The sequence below is a fragment of the Patagioenas fasciata genome, chromosome Z, assembly GCF_037038585.1.
Source record: "Patagioenas fasciata isolate bPatFas1 chromosome Z, bPatFas1.hap1, whole genome shotgun sequence".
Classification (NCBI taxonomy): domain Eukaryota; kingdom Metazoa; phylum Chordata; class Aves; order Columbiformes; family Columbidae; genus Patagioenas; species Patagioenas fasciata.
Window position 1 is genome coordinate 4,438,973 of NC_092560.1, and position 21,431 is coordinate 4,460,403.

The 21,431-nt window shown below is 36.0% G+C and overlaps 1 protein-coding gene across 1 annotated transcript in view; it reads left to right on the forward strand.

Annotated features, from left to right (window-relative positions):
* Positions 1-20,399, forward strand: part of TMEM161B (transmembrane protein 161B) — a 41,531-nt gene extending 21,132 nt beyond the window's left edge. Inside the window, exons 5-12 of the mRNA XM_065861403.2 lie at positions 1,284-1,440; positions 9,124-9,275; positions 9,801-9,861; positions 11,547-11,687; positions 14,576-14,689; positions 15,793-15,967; positions 18,076-18,172; positions 19,050-20,399. Of these exons, the coding sequence (XP_065717475.1) occupies positions 1,284-1,440; positions 9,124-9,275; positions 9,801-9,861; positions 11,547-11,687; positions 14,576-14,689; positions 15,793-15,967; positions 18,076-18,172; positions 19,050-19,327 (1,175 nt within the window). The 3' untranslated portion in view covers positions 19,328-20,399. The remainder of the gene's footprint in view (positions 1-1,283; positions 1,441-9,123; positions 9,276-9,800; positions 9,862-11,546; positions 11,688-14,575; positions 14,690-15,792; positions 15,968-18,075; positions 18,173-19,049) is intronic.
* The last annotated feature ends 1,032 nt before the right edge of the window (positions 20,400-21,431 follow it).

Sequence of the window (21,431 nt, forward strand, 5' to 3'; positions counted from 1 at the left end):
ATGACAGCTGGCAGATGTTGAAACATGTATTTTCTGCTCATCTGAAACAGGAAATGTGCCGTAGCATTGAAACCTAGACCTTTCAACTGCACTTCTGAAACACTGAGGTAAAATGCTTAGAAACTGAAAGTGACAGTACAGAAATAAGCAGCATGAAGTGTTTTGGAATTTGCTATTTTTTTAAATGGTAATTTTTGATTCCTTAATCATGAACAGTCATTTTTTTACAGAAAACTCATATATGAATCTGTATGTATGTGTGATATGTATTTTTTCTTTCCTTTCTACATTTTTGTATGCATAGATACAGAAGAAAAGAAAGCAAGCATACTCTTGTGCAGGAGATTTCTCAAATTATCAGAGACAGTGTACAAAATCCCTTCTACAGAAATACCAGTCTTTGAAGCTGGCACATAAATAAAGCATTCACAAGTTTCAATTAGTGTTATTGGCTTTAAATTATAGCACTTAAGTGGCTCGTTAATTATTTATAGATACTGATATAGTGTAGGGTTTAACTGTCTTTAAAAAGTTATGTGTACAGACTTTTGTTAGATCTAACCAGACAGTTATTTCAAAATAAGTATAGGACTTGGAAGTTTGAGTTTGACCAATTTCATGTTTAACATCAGGTGGCCCATAGTAAACAGACAAATGCTCAGTAATGTTTTGTGACTTTTTAACCCTGTAGATGTAGGGAAGGTGTTTGGGAGAGTCAGGCTGCACTTCATTATCACAAATTGTTCTTTGCAGTTCCCATCACCTATGGGGACTTCATAAGTCACCCAGCCTGCGTGCAACGCACTGTGATCCTCAGAGTTTTTATGATGGAATTTACACAATGATTTATTGCTGTACAGGGGATATTAACAATGTCTCAAAGAACAAACCATCAGTATTTTTTTTTTTTCTAAGAAAAAGAGGAAACAGTTATTTTTAATTTTTTAAATTATTTACCAGTGAGCTTTTCTTCTTTAACAGAAAGTCAGAACTCTTACCTGGATTTGTAGCTACACTCAACTGGAGGAGCATTTTCTCTTGTGATACTGAGATCTAAATTAAGTACGCTTTTTGAATTTGGAATGTTAATGTATGACATAAAATAGTAAAATCTTGTAGCCTTATAAATTTGAGCAGTAATCAAGGATGGAATGACAGAAGTCAAGTTCAGGTTCCTGAGTGTGAAGAAATGTGCCTTTTTCCTGTTGTTGCACCATTCTATGTATGTCAGTAACTGCTCTAAAATATCACATCTTTAACATCTTCAAACTCGTATTTTTCAGCGTTGCATTACTTTCCGGAATATCAGTGGTTAGTGGATTTCACCGTTGCAGCTACGATTGTGTATGTGGTGACGGAAGCCTATTACAGTATTGTGAAGCCCTCACAAGAAATGAATATCAGCATCGTCTGGTGCCTGCTCGTCTTGGCTTTTGCAGTGTATCTTTTTCTGTTTTCTTAAATCACTCCGTTCTATAGCGTGCATCATTCTGCAAGTCATATAAAGCTCTGTGTTGTTGGTTGGCAGTATACACAAATATTTAGCATTTGGAAAACGGATTGTGTAAGCTAGTGCCATTTTTGGGTAACATGTATGCTGTACATGCTCTTTGTATTTGCCGATACCAATAGCCTGTGAACATTAATACCAGACTATTTATGGAAAAAGCATATGGATATTAACATACAGTTAGTGCTCATCTGTAGCATTGAGTGGTACCATTATAAATTAAATTGGCTTTACCCAGTTTAGCATTCAGAAATAGATTTCTGTACAGAAGATGTTTACAACTTTTGGAGAAGTGGTCAATTTACTGCACACTTTTTGGTTTCAGTATATTTAATCTGATACTACCTGAACAAAATAGTATAGTAATGGGTATATTAATTTATTGCAAAGATACAGGCATAAGTTCATAACTTTAAAGTACATTCAAGACACTCTTACAAAGTTAACAGAAAATAAAATGTCTGGCCAGTTGTAGGAGCCGAGGTGATGTGTTTTCAAAGTTATTGAGAAAGCTGAACTCCCCTCTGGAAGTGAGGGAAACAAAAGCAGTGTACTTAGGAAATGGGCAGTATCGAACCATAAAAAGAAGCAGCCGTTTTATTTGTTTTTACTGGAGAAGGCTGTACCAGACATGAATGCTTGCACGGTAGTTAACTGCTTTCCACATACTGATCCAGGTGTACACATTAGGGAGGAAAGTTGCCTTTTAAAGACGTGAGAGGTGATAAAGCAGTAGAATTGAATAAGGGCCTGGAAGAGTGCGGGTTATGGAAAGGTGAGCTGGAAAATGAATCTCTGCAATTCCTCTGTTTCTTCAACAGCTGACACCCAGATACAGTGCTAAGTTAGGTTTGGTACAGCACTTGAATATTCAAAGTTGATTCCTCTGTAAAAATATCTGTTCTTCAACAGAGATTCTTACTGTATTGTAGGTTTGTGTGGGGGGTGTTGTTTTGTGTGTTTATGTTAGCAAAAGCTAGTGGTGTCATGTAGAACCCTGGAGCTCTAATGTTTGGTTATATTTGGCTAACCATTCTGGATATGCTTAATACTTGTCCGTGCCTGATAATTCTTAAAATGTGTGCTGCCTTTATGAAAAGGACAGGGATTCTTCTTCCCAGTAGTCCGAAGTATAAATAATATCCAGAATTTTCCTTGTAATGAGTAAGAACTTGCTACAAGAGGGAGTCAACTCATTAGGAAAAAAAAGACTGTCTGTAGCTTGCTTCCAGAGCAGATATTTCTCCTTTGACTTGTCAGAGGACAGATCCACAGTCCAAAAGGTGTTTTTTCTAGTCTACTGGGTAGTGGCAGGAGAGTTTTAATGATATGATAGCTGTGGTCTTGCACAGCCTGTATTTTATTTGGTTGGGTAACTCAGGAATTCCGGTTTTATCTTGGCAGAGAGAGGCAGCTACTGCTTAAGAAATCAGAAATTAAAGCCAACACCTTTGACTCTCATTTTGAGGATGAGGGGGAGGTTAACAGAACTAGTGCAAAAGCAGGTTTGAAATACTAAAGCCACAATGTGCTCTTAAATTTATTGGTGACAACACCCCACTTGCTTCATCTTTCAAATCTGGGGTGTAGCCAGCTTAAATAATAATACAATGATTGCAGTTCTAGGTGAAAAAAAGAATTGTGAGTTATGTTTTGTAGGAAAGTCCACTGCAGTAATTCTATCTTACTGTGATATTTAAATACAATCTTAATCACTGCTTTCATTTGACCATCAATTCAGGGCAAAACCAAATGTAGAAATTAAAAAAAGATTAAGCTACCTAGCGGTGCAAGCTTTCTGTCTCAGTGGTGTGAATGTGCAAGTAGTTATTAGGGTCTTTTTTAGATGGTTTCTTTCTCACCTGCCATTTAAATATGAATTAAGCCTAAACTAACATTTCCAGTTTTATCCTAATCTGGCTGAAGCACTTGAGATCTAATTGCACATTTGCAGCTGGAGGAAACTGAAACAGACGTAGTATTCGCTGCATGTTAGAAGCACATTAGCTATATTTTCTCGCTAGCCTCCTGACTTTACTGAAAGGAAAGTAAGATCAGATAGAATAGTATTAAAAGTGAAAGATCATGTACTAAAAGCTAAATTTTATGTAAAAAACTGTGGAGAGTTAATTACATGCTTTAGCATTTTTGTACCTAAGCAAGTGTTGGCTAAGAGACCAATATTGTTTTGAGTTTTTGCTAATAGGCAGTATACTGTGGAGAGAAAATCCTCCAGGACTTCTGTCTGTTTGTTGGTGTGAGAAAAAGGTTAGAGAGGTTAAAAGTTTAAAATTCATGTGGCACTTCCAAAAACACATGTGAATTTCGGAAAGCGTAGAAGAGAATGGCCTGATATGTAGGACCAAACCTTCAGAAATAAATGGAATCTGGGAAATAAGAAACCTGTGGCATTACATAGACCTTGTTTTTTATTGGAGGCCTCTGCACAGAGCAGGTGTTTTTGTAGAAGTCCTTGTGAAGTCACTTCTTCCTATTATTGAATAGGACTTTGCTTAATTACCAGTACAGTTCCTGGGCCAATGGGATGAAGATGTGTCATGCTGTGCAGTCTGAGGGGTTCGTGGCAATGCAAGAGGCTGCAGGACCAGAAAGCACAGTCTAAACTTTATATCAGAGTTAACATCTCCATAAATGTGTTAACATAACTTATTCTGGGCATGACAGCTCTTTGGGTGAAGGGGTCTGGTGCAAAGAGTGGTATACAGAGATATTCATAACACAATCCTCACTGGAACCTAGGCAGGTGAAAAGAGATTTCAGAAGAAAACTGGTTCACTCATGTGTTATGACGTCAGGCCTCTGGGATGCTGAAAATACTTTAAAGTTTGTAGAACTATTTACTAATTCAGTCTGTCAAGACCAGGAACAATTCACCACACTGTAAGTTTTGGAAAAAATTGGTTGTCTCCATACTTTCAATTGAAAGCAGTCAACGTGATATGTCAATAACTAATTCTAGAACAATTTGATGGTTTGGTGGCATGTGTTTCTTCTATTTTATGATGTGTGAAGAGCTCATAGGTTGTACTGGGGATTTGGCTGGCTGAAGGACTAAAAAAGGCTTTGGGAAGTTGGAAGTGATGATTGGAAATCTTCTCAGCCATGTCTTCTAAAACAAAAATGTTTTCATAGAGCCATGGACTCATAAAATGGTTTGTGTTGAAGGGACCTTCCCAGCTCCCCCAGTGCCACCCCTGCCATGAGCAGGGACATCTTCACCAGCTCAGGTTGCTCAGAGCCCCGTCCAGCCTGGCCTGGGATGTCTCCAGGGATGGTTCATCCACCACCTCTCTGGCCAACCTTGGGCAGGCTCTCACGATGCTCAGGGGCAAAAGTTTCTCCCTCATATCCTGCCTGGATCTCCCCTCCTTTAGTTAAAACCATCACGTCTTGTCCTATCGCAACAGCCCTGCTAAAAGTCTGTCTCCATCTTTCTTATCGGCCTCTTGTAAGTACAGAAAGTGCAGTAACCCACTATTAGCATTTTTTAATGTTTGTGGTGTAGATATTCAGAAAAGCTCCAGAAGCAAATCTAGTCTATACGTTTGTGTTTTAACAGAAATTTTGTCTAAAAGGAGTACTGCGTGAACCGAGTATTTGAGTTCCAGTGTTGGAGCATGTTTGCATTACACTGGTGGTAGCTGTGCTCACACAACGAAGCTTTAAACACGTTTCACCCACTCAAATGTTTGTGCATCAATTTGTGATCAGTGTCCTTAACTGTAAGAAGCCATTTAGTTTAAGAATGTACCATTGGAGAAACAAAGGTTTCCAGAACACAGTCTATATGACCTGTCACATACCTCTTTTTAGGATTATTTAGGTCTTCCTTTAGATAAATCGGTTCTTTCTGTGAAGTATGTGGGTGACAGATGCCACATTCCCCGCCAAGCTGGGTGGATGCTCAGATGTTTTCTTGGAGGCAGCGTTTAGAAGACCTCCTGCACCACCTGCTCTGTGTTGAGTGTTTTTGGAAGGCTGGAGGATACTGTGTTGGTCGTTCACTTTTCATGGTGATCACCTGTACCCACTGAATGGTTTCTAGTGCCTGGAGAGGGGTAAAAAAAACATCTAGCAAAGCGAAGATGTTGAGGTTTTTTGATGACAGATTGATATTCAGGACCTGCTGATTGTGAATTTTTGCTTAAAAATTAGTTTTGCAGTTTTTCTTGCGAAACTGATGTTTGAAAACTCGTTGTGGTGTAGGCCACAATATTTGAATTACTATTTTTTTATTATTTTTTACATATTGTTGCAGATAATAGTGATCATCAGTCTGCAAATAGCTACCATTTTTAAATTTGGAAAGGCGTCTTCTGTCAGAACGGACATTGAAAATTAGCAAACTAAATTATTGATTGCAATTTTAAATGTAGCAGTTGCAGCCAGGTTACTTGCGAAGGACTGGGTCTGTAAAATAACGAAATGCCTTGTTGGCGAGGGGAAGAACGTGCATGAGGGTAGAGAAAGCCAACAGTAAGGGATAATCCATCTTAGTAGTAGCATGTGCCTGATTTAAATTCTTATACTTTATATAAAATTCATCACTGAGAACTGAATAAGTCAGCTTACTGAAGTTTTTGTCTATAAACCTTTAAATACTGTTGTACGCAATCATTTCTGTTGCAAAGGCAACGTATTTATGAAAATTAATGTGGTATAGCGGAAATAAGGTAATTATCAGCTGGGGAACTGACTGTTATCTGAAAAGGTTTCAATACATTGATGTGATTGGTAGATTAATAAATTTCAGTATCTGCTTTTGGAAAATGTATCAACAGCATAGCAAAGGAAGGTGACAGTATTTTCTTAACTTGAGTAAAGGTTGATCTAGGGAAAGTCAATCGTCAAATACTTTAAAATAACTTCTAAGCCTTAAACGATCTTTTTTTTTCTGCATACAGGCAATTAGAAATAATACAGAGGAGTTTATTTGATTTTCACTTGCAAATCTGAAAGTTTAATGTATTTTAATAGAAACAGAAGATGGAACTTTTTATCTTCGTCCACCTGCATAAATACCAGTGGACTGTATAATTAAACAATTCTGTAACTGCAGCAACATGAAGATAAAATTATTTTTGTGAAATTGTATACCATAAATTCTGCAGACACATCACCTTTTGAGACAAAAAAAGAAAGTAATAAAAGGTGGGATGGGGGAGTGGGGAATCAATTAATTTAGCATTGTATACTCCCCAGTTATTTCTTCAGTAGGTCAAGCAGCGAAAGGAAGTGACGAATCAAGCCATAATGCTTCGATTTTTCTCCAACCCTAAAATAGGCTGCAGTGGTGATTATTCCATTAACAGAGGCTTTCAGTCAGAGGTAGTTTGCAGAATCATTAACTTATATATAGGGTTCTGAATCTGCACTACAACTGGAAATTACTGTCACTATATTTCTTTTTCCTGTTTACATTTTCCACATCCTTTAGGCACAATCCATGGTTGAAAACATGAAGTATCTAGGGGGTTACGAACCTGTTTATAGATTGTCTGTTGATCACAAGCTGTTATTAAGTCCTTTGTAACTTAAAGATTTGAAATTAAGAAATTAATGTGTTTTCAATTTGTGATCAATGTCCTTAGCTGTAAGAAGCCACTTAGTTTAAGAATGTACCATTGGAGAAACAAAGGTTTCCAGAACACAGTCTATATGACCTATCACATACCTCTTTTTAGGATTATTTAGGTCTTCCTTTAGATAAATCGGTTCTTTCTGTGAAGTATGAAGGTAACTTAAGTTGATGACTATGAACTTTGTAATTACTTGTTGTGCTTAGGCCACTTTATTGCATGCATATGAGTTACCATTCTGCATAGACATGGAATACAGCAAAGTGAATGTTAAACATGTGCTGCCTAATGAAGTGTGATACTGCATAATCATGTGGTTTCCTGAGAGATTAAATGATGACTGTTAAAATGTTTTACTGAATAGATACTCTAAAATGTGTTTTCATGTGATCTACATCTCAAAATACTTCCAGTATTAAAAAAGTGCAAATATGAATGAATATGTTATTGCATAGTGGGGAAAAAAAAAAGAGAGTACAGTTTACACTTAAAATCTTTTTCCCTTTTGTTTTTTCAAAGCATGTAATGTCTGGAATGACTTAAATATGTTTCTTTGAATGTGTACTGGATATTACCTGCCATTTGAAAAAAAAAAAAGAACATTATAATATACTACAGCTCATAGTAATAAGATTGGACGATATAAAATGAAAAATTTATCCTAATCTACCATTTAATTTTGGGACTAATTATGTTTAGAAATGTGTTAAAAAGGAGAATACATTAACATTTTAAAAATAACTTGATAACAGAACAGGTGATATCTTAGATATTTCTATTTATGGCACTAGGGTTACATGAAAGGATTTAATATATTGGACCAGACTACACAGGGGTTTTTATATGGTGTGGTTTTTGTTCTTTTAATGCTAAATGTGCTGTTGTTTTACTGTCTTTGATGGATAGGAAACCTCAAATGAATGCACATGAAAGCAGGGAAATACAAGTTTCATCTTTTTGTATGTTTTCTGTTTAGTACGTTTTCTGTTTAGTAAACAGTCACCTAATAATCTAAGCAAGGATCCCACGCCATTTGTCACAGTTTCTTGTCAGGCACTGTGAGCAGAAATTCTCATAGCTGAGAAGTTTTATCCCATTCCTGCTAGAAGCGCTTGTTGGAATCTCCTGTTCTTGCTGTTCGTCTGTACACCCTGAGGTTGTGCATCCAGGAAGAACACGTATATCTGGTTAAAAATGTGTATTCACTTCCCTATCATCACTCCTGTTGCATTCAAAAGTAATAGTTCAGATTTTGAAATTGAGATATATTAAATCTTGATTTATGCACTTTGGTGGAATATAGAATGACCTCATTATATAGTATATAATGACCTCATTAATGTTTACAAATATGTAAAGGGTGAGTGTCAGGAGGATGGAGCCAGGCTCTTCTCAGTGACAACCAATGGTAGGACAAGGGGTAATGGGTTCAAACTGGAACACAAGAGGTTCCACTGAAATTGGAGAAGAAACTTCTCAGTGAGGGTGTCAGAGCCTGGCCCAGGCTGCCCAGGGAGGTTGTGGAGTCTCCTTCTCTGCAGACATTCAAACCCACCTGGACACCTTCCTGTGGAACCTCAGCTGGGTGTTCCTGCTCCATGGGGGGATTGCACTGGATGAGCTTTCCAGGTCCCTTCCAATCCCTGACATTCTGGGATTCTGTGATTTTTCGTTTAGGTCGATATTTTGCATTGAAGATACAATTGTCATATTTTTTTTGTTGGATGTAATTTATGGTTATGTAATAGTTTACATTTAAACTTTGTTTTAAATCAAAACTATACCCAAGAGTAGTATATTCCTGGCTACCCATTTTGTGATAATTATGCTTTGCAGTATTCTGTAATTTTAACCTGAAAGTGACCCAACATATATTACTTAAAAAAAAAAAAAAAAAAATTAAAAATTGCTCCTCATTGAACAGCTGCAGTGTAGATGACCAAAATACAGCTTTATAATTCTTAAATGTAGTTATTTTACAAGCTTGATTTTCCTTGACCTCTTCTTGTGTAGTAAGGTGCTGTTTTCATTGACTACCCATTACTTCAAAGTAGAGGACGGAGGTGAAAGATCAGTCTGTGTCACCTTTGGTTTCTTCTTCTTTGTGAAAGCGATGGCAATTCTCATTGTGACAGAAAACTATCTGGAGTTTGGACTGGAATCGGGTAACTCCTTTCTTTAGTATTTGAAACAATGCTAGAGATTTCATGAGCTGAAAAATTTATTTCTAGTGCTTTTGAGAATACCTGTGTAAAAATGAATTCTATAATGTTGTACACTTCTAAGAAATTTTGCTTTGCAATGCAGATTCTGAGCTATATCCTGACTGTATTCCCTGCTTTCTTTTAATTAGTGTGTAATCTTTTCTTAGGTTGGTTGTTTTGTTAATTATATTTGCCTTCCAGTTTTCCATTTAACCTAATTTGCCTTTTGTGATAAAGTAAAGCTACTTTACTAGAAAAAAAAAAGCACTTACCTTTCTAAAAAATAATGTTAATTTTATTCATGTTCATGAAGTGTATGAATACCAGAGCTGCAAGTTTTATTGCATTATGGCATACTAGTTAGCACATGAAAGAGCTATGCTAGACATATGGAAGGCTGTTTAAAAGATGACCTATTACCTAGCATTTTGTTTTAAAAAAGGAATTCTGCATTTGTACCCTAATAAAATACATTTCTCCTTGCAGGATTCTCGAATTTCTCAGAAAGCGCTATGAAGTTTCTTGAAAAGCAGGGTTTGGAATCCCAGTAAGTTTCTGCAAATATGTTTGTTTGCTTTATAATTGAAACACTTGCATTTTCTTAGCAAGCATTTGTCATGCACTTTTTCCACTTGTATGTGCGTATAATTCTGTAATAGTGTGAAGAGGTAGGTTAATGAAGATAATTCATCAGTACTCACAGGTAGCTTAAGTTACATTTGCGTTTTCTCTTTTTAGTTTGGACATTTTCAATCCTAACATTTCATTTACAGCTCATAAAATACAGTTCAGAACTATAAACATTTTTTTGAATGGTAATTCCCTTCAGCTTTGCAAGGATTACTAAAAAATAGGTATTTTTTTGCCATTCCTGTGGTACACAAGCGGATGAGTGAGCAGAAGCTACAGATAGAGCTGTAGGAGGAGAATATTTTCTTTTTCAGTCCTGTTTTCAGGTTGGAATAGTATTTTCCTTTTATTCAAAATCATCTGCTTGCTACAGGACATCCAAGTTTTGTTTATTCTGTCAGAGGAACACGCCATAGCTTGTGATATTACACAAATAGACAGTCGCTGGTGTAAACAGCCTTTGTGTACTGTAAAAAGGATTTCTGTTACAATTCTTATACACATGCCCCAAAATGCATTTATGGGGTACGTCATCACTGTGGGAGCGCAACTTCTTAATTTCTTTTTTGGAAGTTCTTACATGTTGTGTAGAATCTGTGGAGTAGCTTCATATTTGAGGAACAGGAGTTTCTTTAAAGTAGATGAATGTGTCATTTATGAATAAACTCATGGGAAATCTGTAACTGAACCCCATGTGTTTCTTAGCCTTTCTTCGCTCTGCTTTTCCAAAGCTATTGCAAGTTTACTAACTTCTGTATTAATTTTTTCTCCCAAGTGTTTATTTTTTGCACTTTTGTAGTGCTTTGGCGGTTTACAGAAGCAGTTGAGTTGATGATGGTGTGTTATGGTAGTTTATATGACAAAGATTAAGAAATAATCTGAAACTCATGTGGAGCACTAGATTTGGTTTTGCTCCTCTTTAATCTGTGTTAGTTACATGTCGTGGTTTTTTTTAATGTAATCCAGTGTTTGTTAATTCCATAATTCAGTTGATCCTGGCTATTTTTTTCTGCAATTTTTTTTGAACTTCGTAGTTCATTAAACTATATTGATCACTTGGAAGAGACACATTGATTTGCCATATGTATGTTTCACATAAATCTGTGAAAAGCTGTAGTAATAATGGTTTAATAGTGCCTTTTAATGGATCACGGTAGAATGTAAGTCATGTAACTTAAATATCCATTTTTGCCTTTGCCCACATAAAGTTACGATACATCTGTTCTTCTCCTAAAACCTAATCACTAAATCCATTCTGTTAGCTGTTTCTGTTACATAATTTGTTGTTAATTACAATATAAAATGATTCTTTTTTTGTTCTATACTAACAAACTTAACATCTTATAGGCAGTAGCTTAGGTTTTCTGTTCTTTCTAGGAAATAAGTTGGTGACTTTTTTTAAATTTTAACTCTTGATTGGTTTGTAATAATTTTGGTATTCCAGAGTAAAACTATAGAATACTGTTTGTGTTTTGTTTTGGGTTATTTTGGGTTTTTTTTGATTGAATGTTAGATACTGTTGAGTTGAAAGTAGTCTCTGATACCTCCCCTACCCCCAACTTCTTCCCCAAGAAAATGCTTATTTCCTTTCTTTTCTTTTAGGGGTCCTGTGTCTAAACTAACCTTCAAATTGTTCCTGGCTGTTCTGTGTTCACTTATTGGTGCTTTTTTGACATTCCCTGGCTTGCGACTGGCTCAAATGCATCTGGATGCTCTGAATTTAGCAACAGAAAAAATAACACAGTAAGAGAAAATATATGCACATAGATATATGCTACTCAGTCTTAAATCTTTAATGTCTGAACATCAGCAAAGCGAACTATTCCAACAAGAAGGTAGTGACTAAGACTTCTGTTGCTGCTTTCTGTATCTCAAGCAGACTTTGCCACCTGCCTCTTTCTGCTCAACCTGTGCTCTGCCAGTCTGTTATATTCTTCGCCTGGTAATTAGAGTACCAATTAAAAGGAGTATTCATTTCCTCCAGCAAGAGCTCCACCACAAGTGTTTCTGCTTACTGCTTCCTTTCCCCCATCCTGTATTTTTGGAAGTTTACATAACTGTCAGGAAGTAGAGAGAGGTGCAACAGTAGCATTTTTTTCCACCCCCACCTCCAGGGGCGCATCATGTGTTTAATAAATTTAGGGTAAGACACAAAGATGACCCAGAATATTTAATGAGGGGTCAGATGTTAACACCATTTTAAAGGAATATTTCCATTTTTAGACATCCTTGAGTTTGATAGTAAAATGTTTTCTCGATTTAACTGTTTCTCTTCAGTGTTCTTTGGCTGAGAAACTCCAGATGTCTTTCATACATCTTGACTTTTGATGTTTAATATATGTTAATGACAGACTCTGCAGCATAGACCCTTGTGATCATTTTATCTGTTCACTGTCCTAAGAGAACCATTTTATTTTTCTGATACATAAATTATTTATGCTCAAACTGCCTTTTTTTTTAATCCTCCAGAAATGCCCAGCTTAAAAATTAAACTGTGTTTAAAGTGGGTCCATCACTTTTGGTAAATTTATGAGCAAGTGCTCTGTGTTATACTTGCACTCCTTTTGGTTGAATGCATCCAGGTACAGCTACAAACTGTTGGCTTTTGTTGTATCTGCTGTTTAGTTCCTGTGTGTAGACCATGACTACGTCACTTCCTAATCTGTTCTTTCCAGCTACATAAAGTAAACTACTTAGTTTTTCATTTTTATAGTTCTCAATATTTTTAAAATTTCTCGTGCCTTTTCTGTAAGCATCTTCTGATTTTCCAACATCTTCCTTGATCTTGGACATGAAAACCTAGGTAGAAATAAAAAATTATCTTCAAAAGTCTACTATGCTTTGACTGTTCAACTGGAGCAATATGAAAATGACATTAAATGGATATAGATGTGATTAGGTAATGCAGTTATAAACCAAGAATCATTGCTAGATTCTGACTGACCTGAAGAAATTGCTATTTGTCCCTAGTGATATATTTCTTTTTATCAATGAGTAGATCATTATTGACTGTTTGCAGTTGTTTGACAGTGACTAAAGGGGAGTAATAAATGAGGATGATGTGTTGTGGATACAAATCTCTTTACAGAAAAACAGTGCCTTTCTCTTCAGTCAAATACATGGTCCACTTTTGGAAAAACGAACAACAAAAAATCCAACACTCTCCCCCAAACACCTCAGGCTGCCCAAGAAAACCACCAGCATCCAAGCTTCCTCCAAAAAAACCCAACCAACCAACAAAAAACGAGAGGGGACAAGCTTCCTTTCCCACTACATTGCAGAATGGGAGTAAGGTTTTTTTTCCCCTTTTTTCAAGTAAACAGGATAAAAATAACCTGCTGTCCATTTTAATTTTAATAGCTTGGTCTATTTTTTTTTTTTTTTCTTCAGCAGCAATATCCTTTCCCTGCATATATTTTGAAGTCTTCTTAATCGATTTGTACCATTTTCGTACACATATCCTCGTTTTCCAGAGGCTACTTCAGGAGTCTTTCAGCCTTTCTCCCTCCACTCAAATAAACAGAAAGGGATTCTTGCAACACTTTGGCACGTTCCAGTCCATTAACTCAGTAGGATGTCTTAAATAAGTGGAAGCTCAGGTGAAAATGCTTTGACGAGTTACTGAAGTGATTTGGACTGTTCTTTGATGCTGTTCTGTTCCCTAGCAACACTGAATAACTATAGCAGTGCCTATTTCTTCATCAGGAACCAATGACTGAAGTGTGTGCATGTGATGACATCTTCTGAAACATACAAAACGTTTTAATGGCTTTAGGAAGTTTAGCAGTTGGAAATCAGTAAGGTCTTGTGTTCTTTAGAATAACTTGATTATCTCACATTTTCCGTAGTGTAGAAGCACTTTGACTGGAGATGGAAATGTAGACAAGCTGATTCTGATAGCGAGGAAGCATTGCACTAGCAAAACCACCAGGCCTATAGATATAAATTTCAGGAAACACTCCTGAAATAGTACAAAAGCTTACTACTTTTACATTAAATGTGCAATTTCGTACAATGCTTTTAAAATGGAATAGCTGTGCTTGCATTTTTTTTTTTTTTGTCTGAGTACGTTTAATTGAATATAAGTACCAAAGTTCCTAAGCAAAAATCTTCATTAAACTGGGAAATCCGACCTCTGAGAACCATTTCCCCATGTCTGTATAGATAATAGAAATTAATCTGCGTACATTTTTAATTAAGCAAAAAGAAAAAGTAATATAACAGCATATTTTCCATAATTATCCGAGATGCTGACTCTCTAGATTCAAACTGTAATAGCTAATGCAGTTTGGTATTATGCCATCATATGGAAATTTTCAACAACTGTCTTTTGCTAAAGTGTGGCATAGTGCAGATAGCTCTTTTGGTTGGATTGTTAAAATATCTGAAAACTTGATTTATTCCAAAGAGCACTTCAAGTTGCAACCAGTGTGATTTCAGAGTGTATAGAATTACTGTTTTGTTGAAACGTAAGTCATACCTATAAAATAGGGAAGTTATTTTCTTGTTTACCTTTCTCTCAACTGTGTTTAACTTTGAATTTATCCTTTTGAACCTCTACCAGCAGTTTCAACAGTATGGTCATTGTTTATTTTTAATAACTTCCCCTCCTTTTTTTTTTCTTCTTTCAGAACATTGCTACATATAAACTTCTTGGCACCTTTATTTATGGTTCTGCTGTGGGTAAAGCCAATCACTAAGGACTACATTATGAACCCACCCTTGGGCAAAGACAGTATCCCTTTGTAAGATTGCCTTTAAAAATTATTTCTGGGGTATTGAGAGCAAAACCATACATTTAAGTAGTGCCCTGTGAAAATCATAGAAATGTAGAACGCTTAAAATTTAATAGTATCTGCTGTCAAAAGTATTGTGGGAATTACAGTTGAACTTTGAAGAGCTTCTGTTATTTCAGAAGGAGAATTAGTTGCAGAGTGTTGAATGTTAAGTTTCCCAAAAAGCTGCTGTCTTCTGGACTCTCCTTGGGAATGATGGGTTATTCTTCCTAGGGATGGAATATCATCTCGCTGGAACCTTGTACGTTACACACTGGTGTAGAAAAGCAGTGATTTCAGTGAAAACAGTTGAGATACGTTGGCATGAGAAGTGACCTAAGCAATTTGTCTTACGATCTCTGTGTAGATGTAGTGCGTATGGAATTGGTAGTTAAAATATTTAAAACATAAAAAGGGAAAGAATTTTCAGGAAGAGTGGTATCTGAAATCAAAATTGTATAAGTAGCACAGGTGATTGTCATTGTTACTATTAGTCTAGATAATTGAAAATAGTAATATTAAAATGGACTTGAAACAGACATGATTGGCTGACACTTTTTATTGCTTTCTAGGTCTGTGATATGCTTCTAAGGTCATTCTGTGACTACTGAACTATTAAATACAATATCGCAAATATACATATTCAGTGCTTCTGTTTTGTTCCTCAGTTTATCTTAAAACGAATGTTGTGCTATAACAGGGTACCTAAGGCAACTGAGGTACACATTTTCTATCTAGAACTGTGTGTCTCAAAACCTGCAACTTTCTGAGCAAGCTTGTTTATTAGTGTCCTGTCTTGGTTACTCAGAATTTAAACATTTAAGCGCTCTTCTGGATGCTAATTTGGATCTGATGCTGTGATAGTGCTACTGCAAAACAGCAGTAGGGAGAGAAGCAGAGGGGAAGAGTGAATATTACTTGCACATGAACTTCATAACTGTAGGTTGTGCATTAAGTGTTTTTGACAATACACTTCATGGTTTCTTTATGGATGAAACAAACAAATATCTCTGTAATGTTAGGTGACCTTTGGAAAACATCATTACCCTTTTATTCTCTTCTTTTATCCACAGGATGTCAGAAGATACATTTGACACTGTGAGGCTGTGGATTATAATCCTGTTGTGTGCTTTACGGTTGGCTATGATGCGTCGTCATTTACAGGCTTATCTGAATTTAGCCCAGAAAAGTGTGGATCAGATGAAAAAGGAAGCTGGCAGAATAAGTATGGTTGATTTACAAAAAATGGTGAGTTTGATGGCATTGAGGTTACGTATTTGGAGTGCTCTGTCTGTACAAATGCTTCGTTTTTCCGCACTTTTTTTGTCTTCTGGGGCACCAAAGCTGAAATCTGAATGAAACTTCCTAAACTATATCTTTATAAAAATAACACCACTACAGAGAAATTTCGTGACCAAAAATATGCAGAGATGTATCCATATTACACAGATGGCCTGTCTCAAGTTATTTGGAAGTTGTTATAAAAGGTCCTGTCATTAATTGTTCTTTACAAACATGGGGTGTTGCTGTTCAGCATGAGTAGCAGATACTGGGGAGGGCACAGGATGAGTCATGATCTTTAGCTACAACATAGGAAAAAAATGAACTTTGAAGAGTAAATACTGTTGATTAAGACCACTATGTTTTTTAAATTGAGGCAAAATTTACGATAATGTGATCCTATTTAGAGATAAAATAGGACACGTTTAATTTTGTCAAACCATTTTCAAGTACACTTGCAGAGTTACAGAACTCTCAGCACATCTTGTTACTGTGGCAAAGGAGAAATGATTTTTTTAAAGAAAAATAATAAAACTTATCATCAACAAACCAAGGAGGTAGAAATTCATAAGCTTGTAGAGTGATGTTGTGTGTTGCCTGCAAAATAAACTTGTATTTCTAGTGTTAGATGATAGTGCTGCCTGGTGATCTTTATGAGTTGGGGTGTATTGGAGGAGCAATTTCAAAGTTTGCCAGAAGACAAAGATTCCCCTTTGAGGATTGTCAATATTACTTATCTTGTCCTTGGCTTCACTGAGTATCTGAAGTATCTGAGTATCTGAAAAAAAGTGGCTAGCAATTTCCTTCAGAAAAAAAGGTCAGGAAATACAGGTGGCAGCCACTGGGTGGGACAGAACCGTGCTGATTGCTGTGAATGCGTAATTTTAGTTTTGAGAGCTTCTGTCCCATCTGTAAAACAACAGTATCTTCTCTGTGTGGTGGTTCTTAGGTCCATTTATCCAGTATCTCTGTATCTTCTCTTTAAGAAGGCCACGGCCACAAAATAAAGTCCTATCTTGTTTTGCTAGCCATGTCTGGTTTACCTCCTGGAACTCCTGCTGGTGAAGGCTTTCCTATCTGTCATTCTACAGTGATTGTTACTTTTTATTTTGTTCTTTTTATCATAATCTATCCATTACCTTACGCTATTTTTTGTCTCACCCTTTTTTTCTTCTGTCAGTGTCTTACTACATTTTCTTCTCATGTTACTTTTTTGATGCTTGCTCATCACAAAACCCTTTGAGATTTTGGAGCCTATTTCCAAAAATGTCATGTCTGCCTTAATAATTTTTGCCACTCTGTATTTTGTTTTTTTCTAAAACCCAGTTAGCTTTATTTAATTGCTTGCTTGCTATTGATTTTATGATTTTTTTTCCTGTATTTTATCTAATCTTTTAGTTCAATAGCTTATATAAAATATGTAATGTAACTTTCTGGAGAAAGATGAACAGATTTGTAGTAGGGAGGGGGATAAATCTGAGTGGATTTCAATGAACTGTAATGTATATGTGAGATTAAGACCATTTAAATGCTGTTATGGATCAACTACTAAGGAAAAATCATCTTGGCATTGTTTTTAAAATACTGGTGTTTCACAGTTGGAAATCTTAATATCTTGCTTTTGAAAAGGGACTGCAATATTAACCAAAATTTCATTTACTTTTTATGAGGCTTTGGACTGTGACTGCTACTTCGTTTTTGAAATGGGGTTTAGTTTGTAGTTCTCTGGAGACTTTAAAAATTGAACTTATATTTAGCTTTGATTCTGATCTATTGAAATAGGAATCTTTGAATGAAGACATGCAGTTCGCAGAAGCAAAATTGATTGTTTTAACAGAATTGCTGTCTTTATTTTCTTTCAGCATTTTCTCTCAGGTTTGTAGACATCCTCAAACAAGAATTTTTCATTAGGTCTTTTGAAGACTCTGTCACATGCCAAGATATGCTAGAAAAGTTTTAAAGCAGCTTTTATGCATAAGTATTGTTTTTTTAATAAATTGATTGTTTTTCCTAGACATGTTCATAAAGCTTCGCTTTGATCAGCCGGAACTCATGAATTTCTTCTGTTTTCCCAGGTGGCTCGGGTGTTTTATTATCTTTGTGTAATTGCACTGCAGTATGTTGCACCATTGGTAATGCTCCTTCACACAACTCTGCTCTTGAAAACACTAGGTAGGTGAAATTGGATCAACAAAAATGTGTTCTGTTCTACGTAGGGCTTTTATACCTTCAGCTTGCTAAAGAGAATTAAAATATATGGTGACTTGCAATGCAGACGTACATTGTAGTTTCCTTCAATTTAAAACATAGTGATGTGCCACTTTTCAGGTGTTGTGTTGCTCCTTTTGACACCTTCCAGTTATATTCTAATTTGTTTGACTTATTTCTGAGAAATTGTGTAATACAAAAAAATCGAGCTGCTTACTTGCATTGAAATAATTGTCTTTTAAAAACTATTTTAAAAGTGGACCTGTATAAGGCATTGTTGACTTAACCTTATAAGCATCTGTTAAAGGAATTTTTTTCAGCTTTTCAGTCTTAATTGGTCTTTTTGAACTGAAATTGGGAGATATGTTGTTCATTTCATTATGGGGAAATCTGATGTCACTCTGTGTGGGTTTTTGCGGTGTGTGTTGTGGCTTTTTTTGTTGTTTTTTTAATTTCTTTCTAGTGAGGGATGTATTTCACAGCCCGTCATGCAGTTGTGGAGTTCTTTTTGCAAACCGTCAGCAGAAAGGCTTTGTTAGGCTGTGATTTACCCTGTTCGGGAGTGGACATGTACCCCTGGTGAGGTGAATCATACCCAGCACTGATAGGGTATCACATGCAGATGTTAAGATGTCAAAAGTTAAGATGAATCCTACCCTAATAGCTTACTCGTATCGTCAGGAAGCCATGCAGATAAATACAGTTAGTATTTTTTGAGTTCTAAAAACTTCCTTTTTTGTGTGTGTGTGAAAAATATATCTAAGGTGATCTATAGGGTGACAAAAATAACAGAACTTGAATTTAATTCTACAAAAATCTGTTACTTATTTCCTTTTGACAGGCAATTATTCTTGGGGCATCTACCCGGAACTGAATTCTGACACTCCAGTAGAAAGCAGTCTGCTTCCCAGTTCGGTTTATTCTGAGTCTCCACCTGCTGATGGAAAGATGAAAGTAACTGTAGTACAAATAACAATGGCTTTGGGAAGCCTGAAGAATATTTTCACTCCTCTCCTGTTCCGGGGACTGCTGTCTTTCCTAACGTGGTGGATTGCTGCTTGCCTCTTTTCTACAAGCCTTTTTGGGCTCTTCTATCACCAGTACCTGACTGTGGCATGAACAGGTCAACTGACAAAGCAATTGTAAGGTCAAATACTAAATACAAACCCAGGTACCCAAGAGGAGATGAAGAGAAAAGAAGAAAACTATAAACGAAGAGCAAACATATCAGAATATTTTTTAAACACTTCCTCTGTGTTCTCAGGGTGAATATTCTTATAATGTTTAAAATCGCAACTGGGCATGTTATTTTTTGTTGTCCAAATGGTAGGTAACTAATTGAATTATAGTATTGAGACTGACTGGCGTTATTGTGTGGTAGGTTTTGGTGACCGTGCTGGAAAGATGTGACCTCTGGGTACCTTGGTTTCCATAAACAGCAAGCCAACCTCAAAACTTTGTGTTGTCAGCATCAACAGTCAGTGACTGAACTGTGTTAGAAAGGGTACTGGTTATAGTGATGGTGGCTGCCTATCGATTAAATCTTGAAACTGAGCCATACAGTGAAAGGAGATAGGGGATTTAAAAACATTCTGTTGGATGGCTATTGATCACTTTTCTCTGTGAAAAATGAAATAATCCAACAGGACAAAAGAGATACTGTATATTACAGTAAGGGAAGTTGTATAAAATTTAAATTTAACAAGAGTAGATGTATGGACCTGACAGGTATTGCTGCCTAAATATTTTGCAGGAATGCTTGTGCAGAAAGAGGAGAGTTATAAAAAAAATACATTATTTCTGTCCCTTCAGTCATTTTGAAGTACTGGCCATCTGTATTGGTGCTAATGTTGATCCACAGATTCCATTTGGATCTTTAAAATTTCTTCTTTTCAGGTAATAGATAAATTCCATTGAATTCACAAAATAATGGAGTAGATTTGTGACGCCCATCAAACATTACAAAACAAAACAGTTTAATCCTGCTGACTGAGAGTGTATGTATCTGTGTAATGTACATATAAATATATATTATATATTAAATATATAATATATATTAAGTTATAAAGTATGGAAACTTTATTTTAAATTTCTGAATGTATCTTACAGGGCCGTGGGCCAGGGATGTATGTGTATCTAATAATTTCGAGATCCCTTTGGAAATGAAAATTAAATTGCTTTTGAAAGTTCAGTTGAAAGGGCTATTTGTTTTTGGTGCCTCTTCAAAGGTACTTAGCTGTACTAGAGAACTTATATTCTTCTGGAAGAAAAGATCTACCTAAACTGTTAACCTTCAAATTTCTGCTCTGTCAGATCGTCATCTTTTGCCACTGTAATCTGTGTTAACTTGGCCATATAGTCACAACTAATATCTCTTGGATTCATAAAGAGATTTTCTGTATAACAAAACAGCGATAGTAAGGAGGAACAAAGCATTAACCTTACTTTTGCTTAACTAAGGGGATAGATTTCAAATGTAAAAACATTGCAAAATGACGTATAATGGCAGTTTTTCAGATGTTTTGTGTATTGGCAAAACAGGAATGGAAATTTATATAAAGTAGCATTTTTCAAAAGTTAATACTATACTTTGCAGAGGTCAGTGGGTTTTTTTAACTAATACTAGCTGTTTTTTTTTTGTTTCTGTTCTCTTCTTTCTTGAATTTGTGGATGGCTTTGGCATATAACAAGCATTTATAAATGGAGAAGCTTAACTAAACATTTAATAGGTAGCAAACTTACCATATGGGAAAGCAAACTGTCAACAAATGCAGAATATTAAGGATTTAAGCTGGTGATAAACTGTCTTACTGTGTCTAATGCCTTTTAAGTTATTTATTAGTTTATTAAAATGCATTTACCGATACTAGGGAAAGTTTTATGTGCACCAGCTGGTACCCACTGCGTGTGTTTTGGATGTCTGAGAACACTTTGCATGATGCTGCTGGTCTCATTGCAGTGTGGTATTTCAGTCCTACTGGTTCCGCAAGCTTTGTTTTTTGATGCTGACTGTTCTATAACTAACAGGGACAAAGGCTCAGCTGTGTGAATTGCCCTAAAGGAAAATATTTGACTTAATGGATTCAGATCTTGAAACATTCCTAGGAAATGTATTTCAGATTATTAGAATGACAAAACATGACAGGTCCAACAATACTGGACCCACTTTCTATTAGTTCAAGATGTATCATTACTGATAGAGTTAATAGGGCCAGCTTTGAAG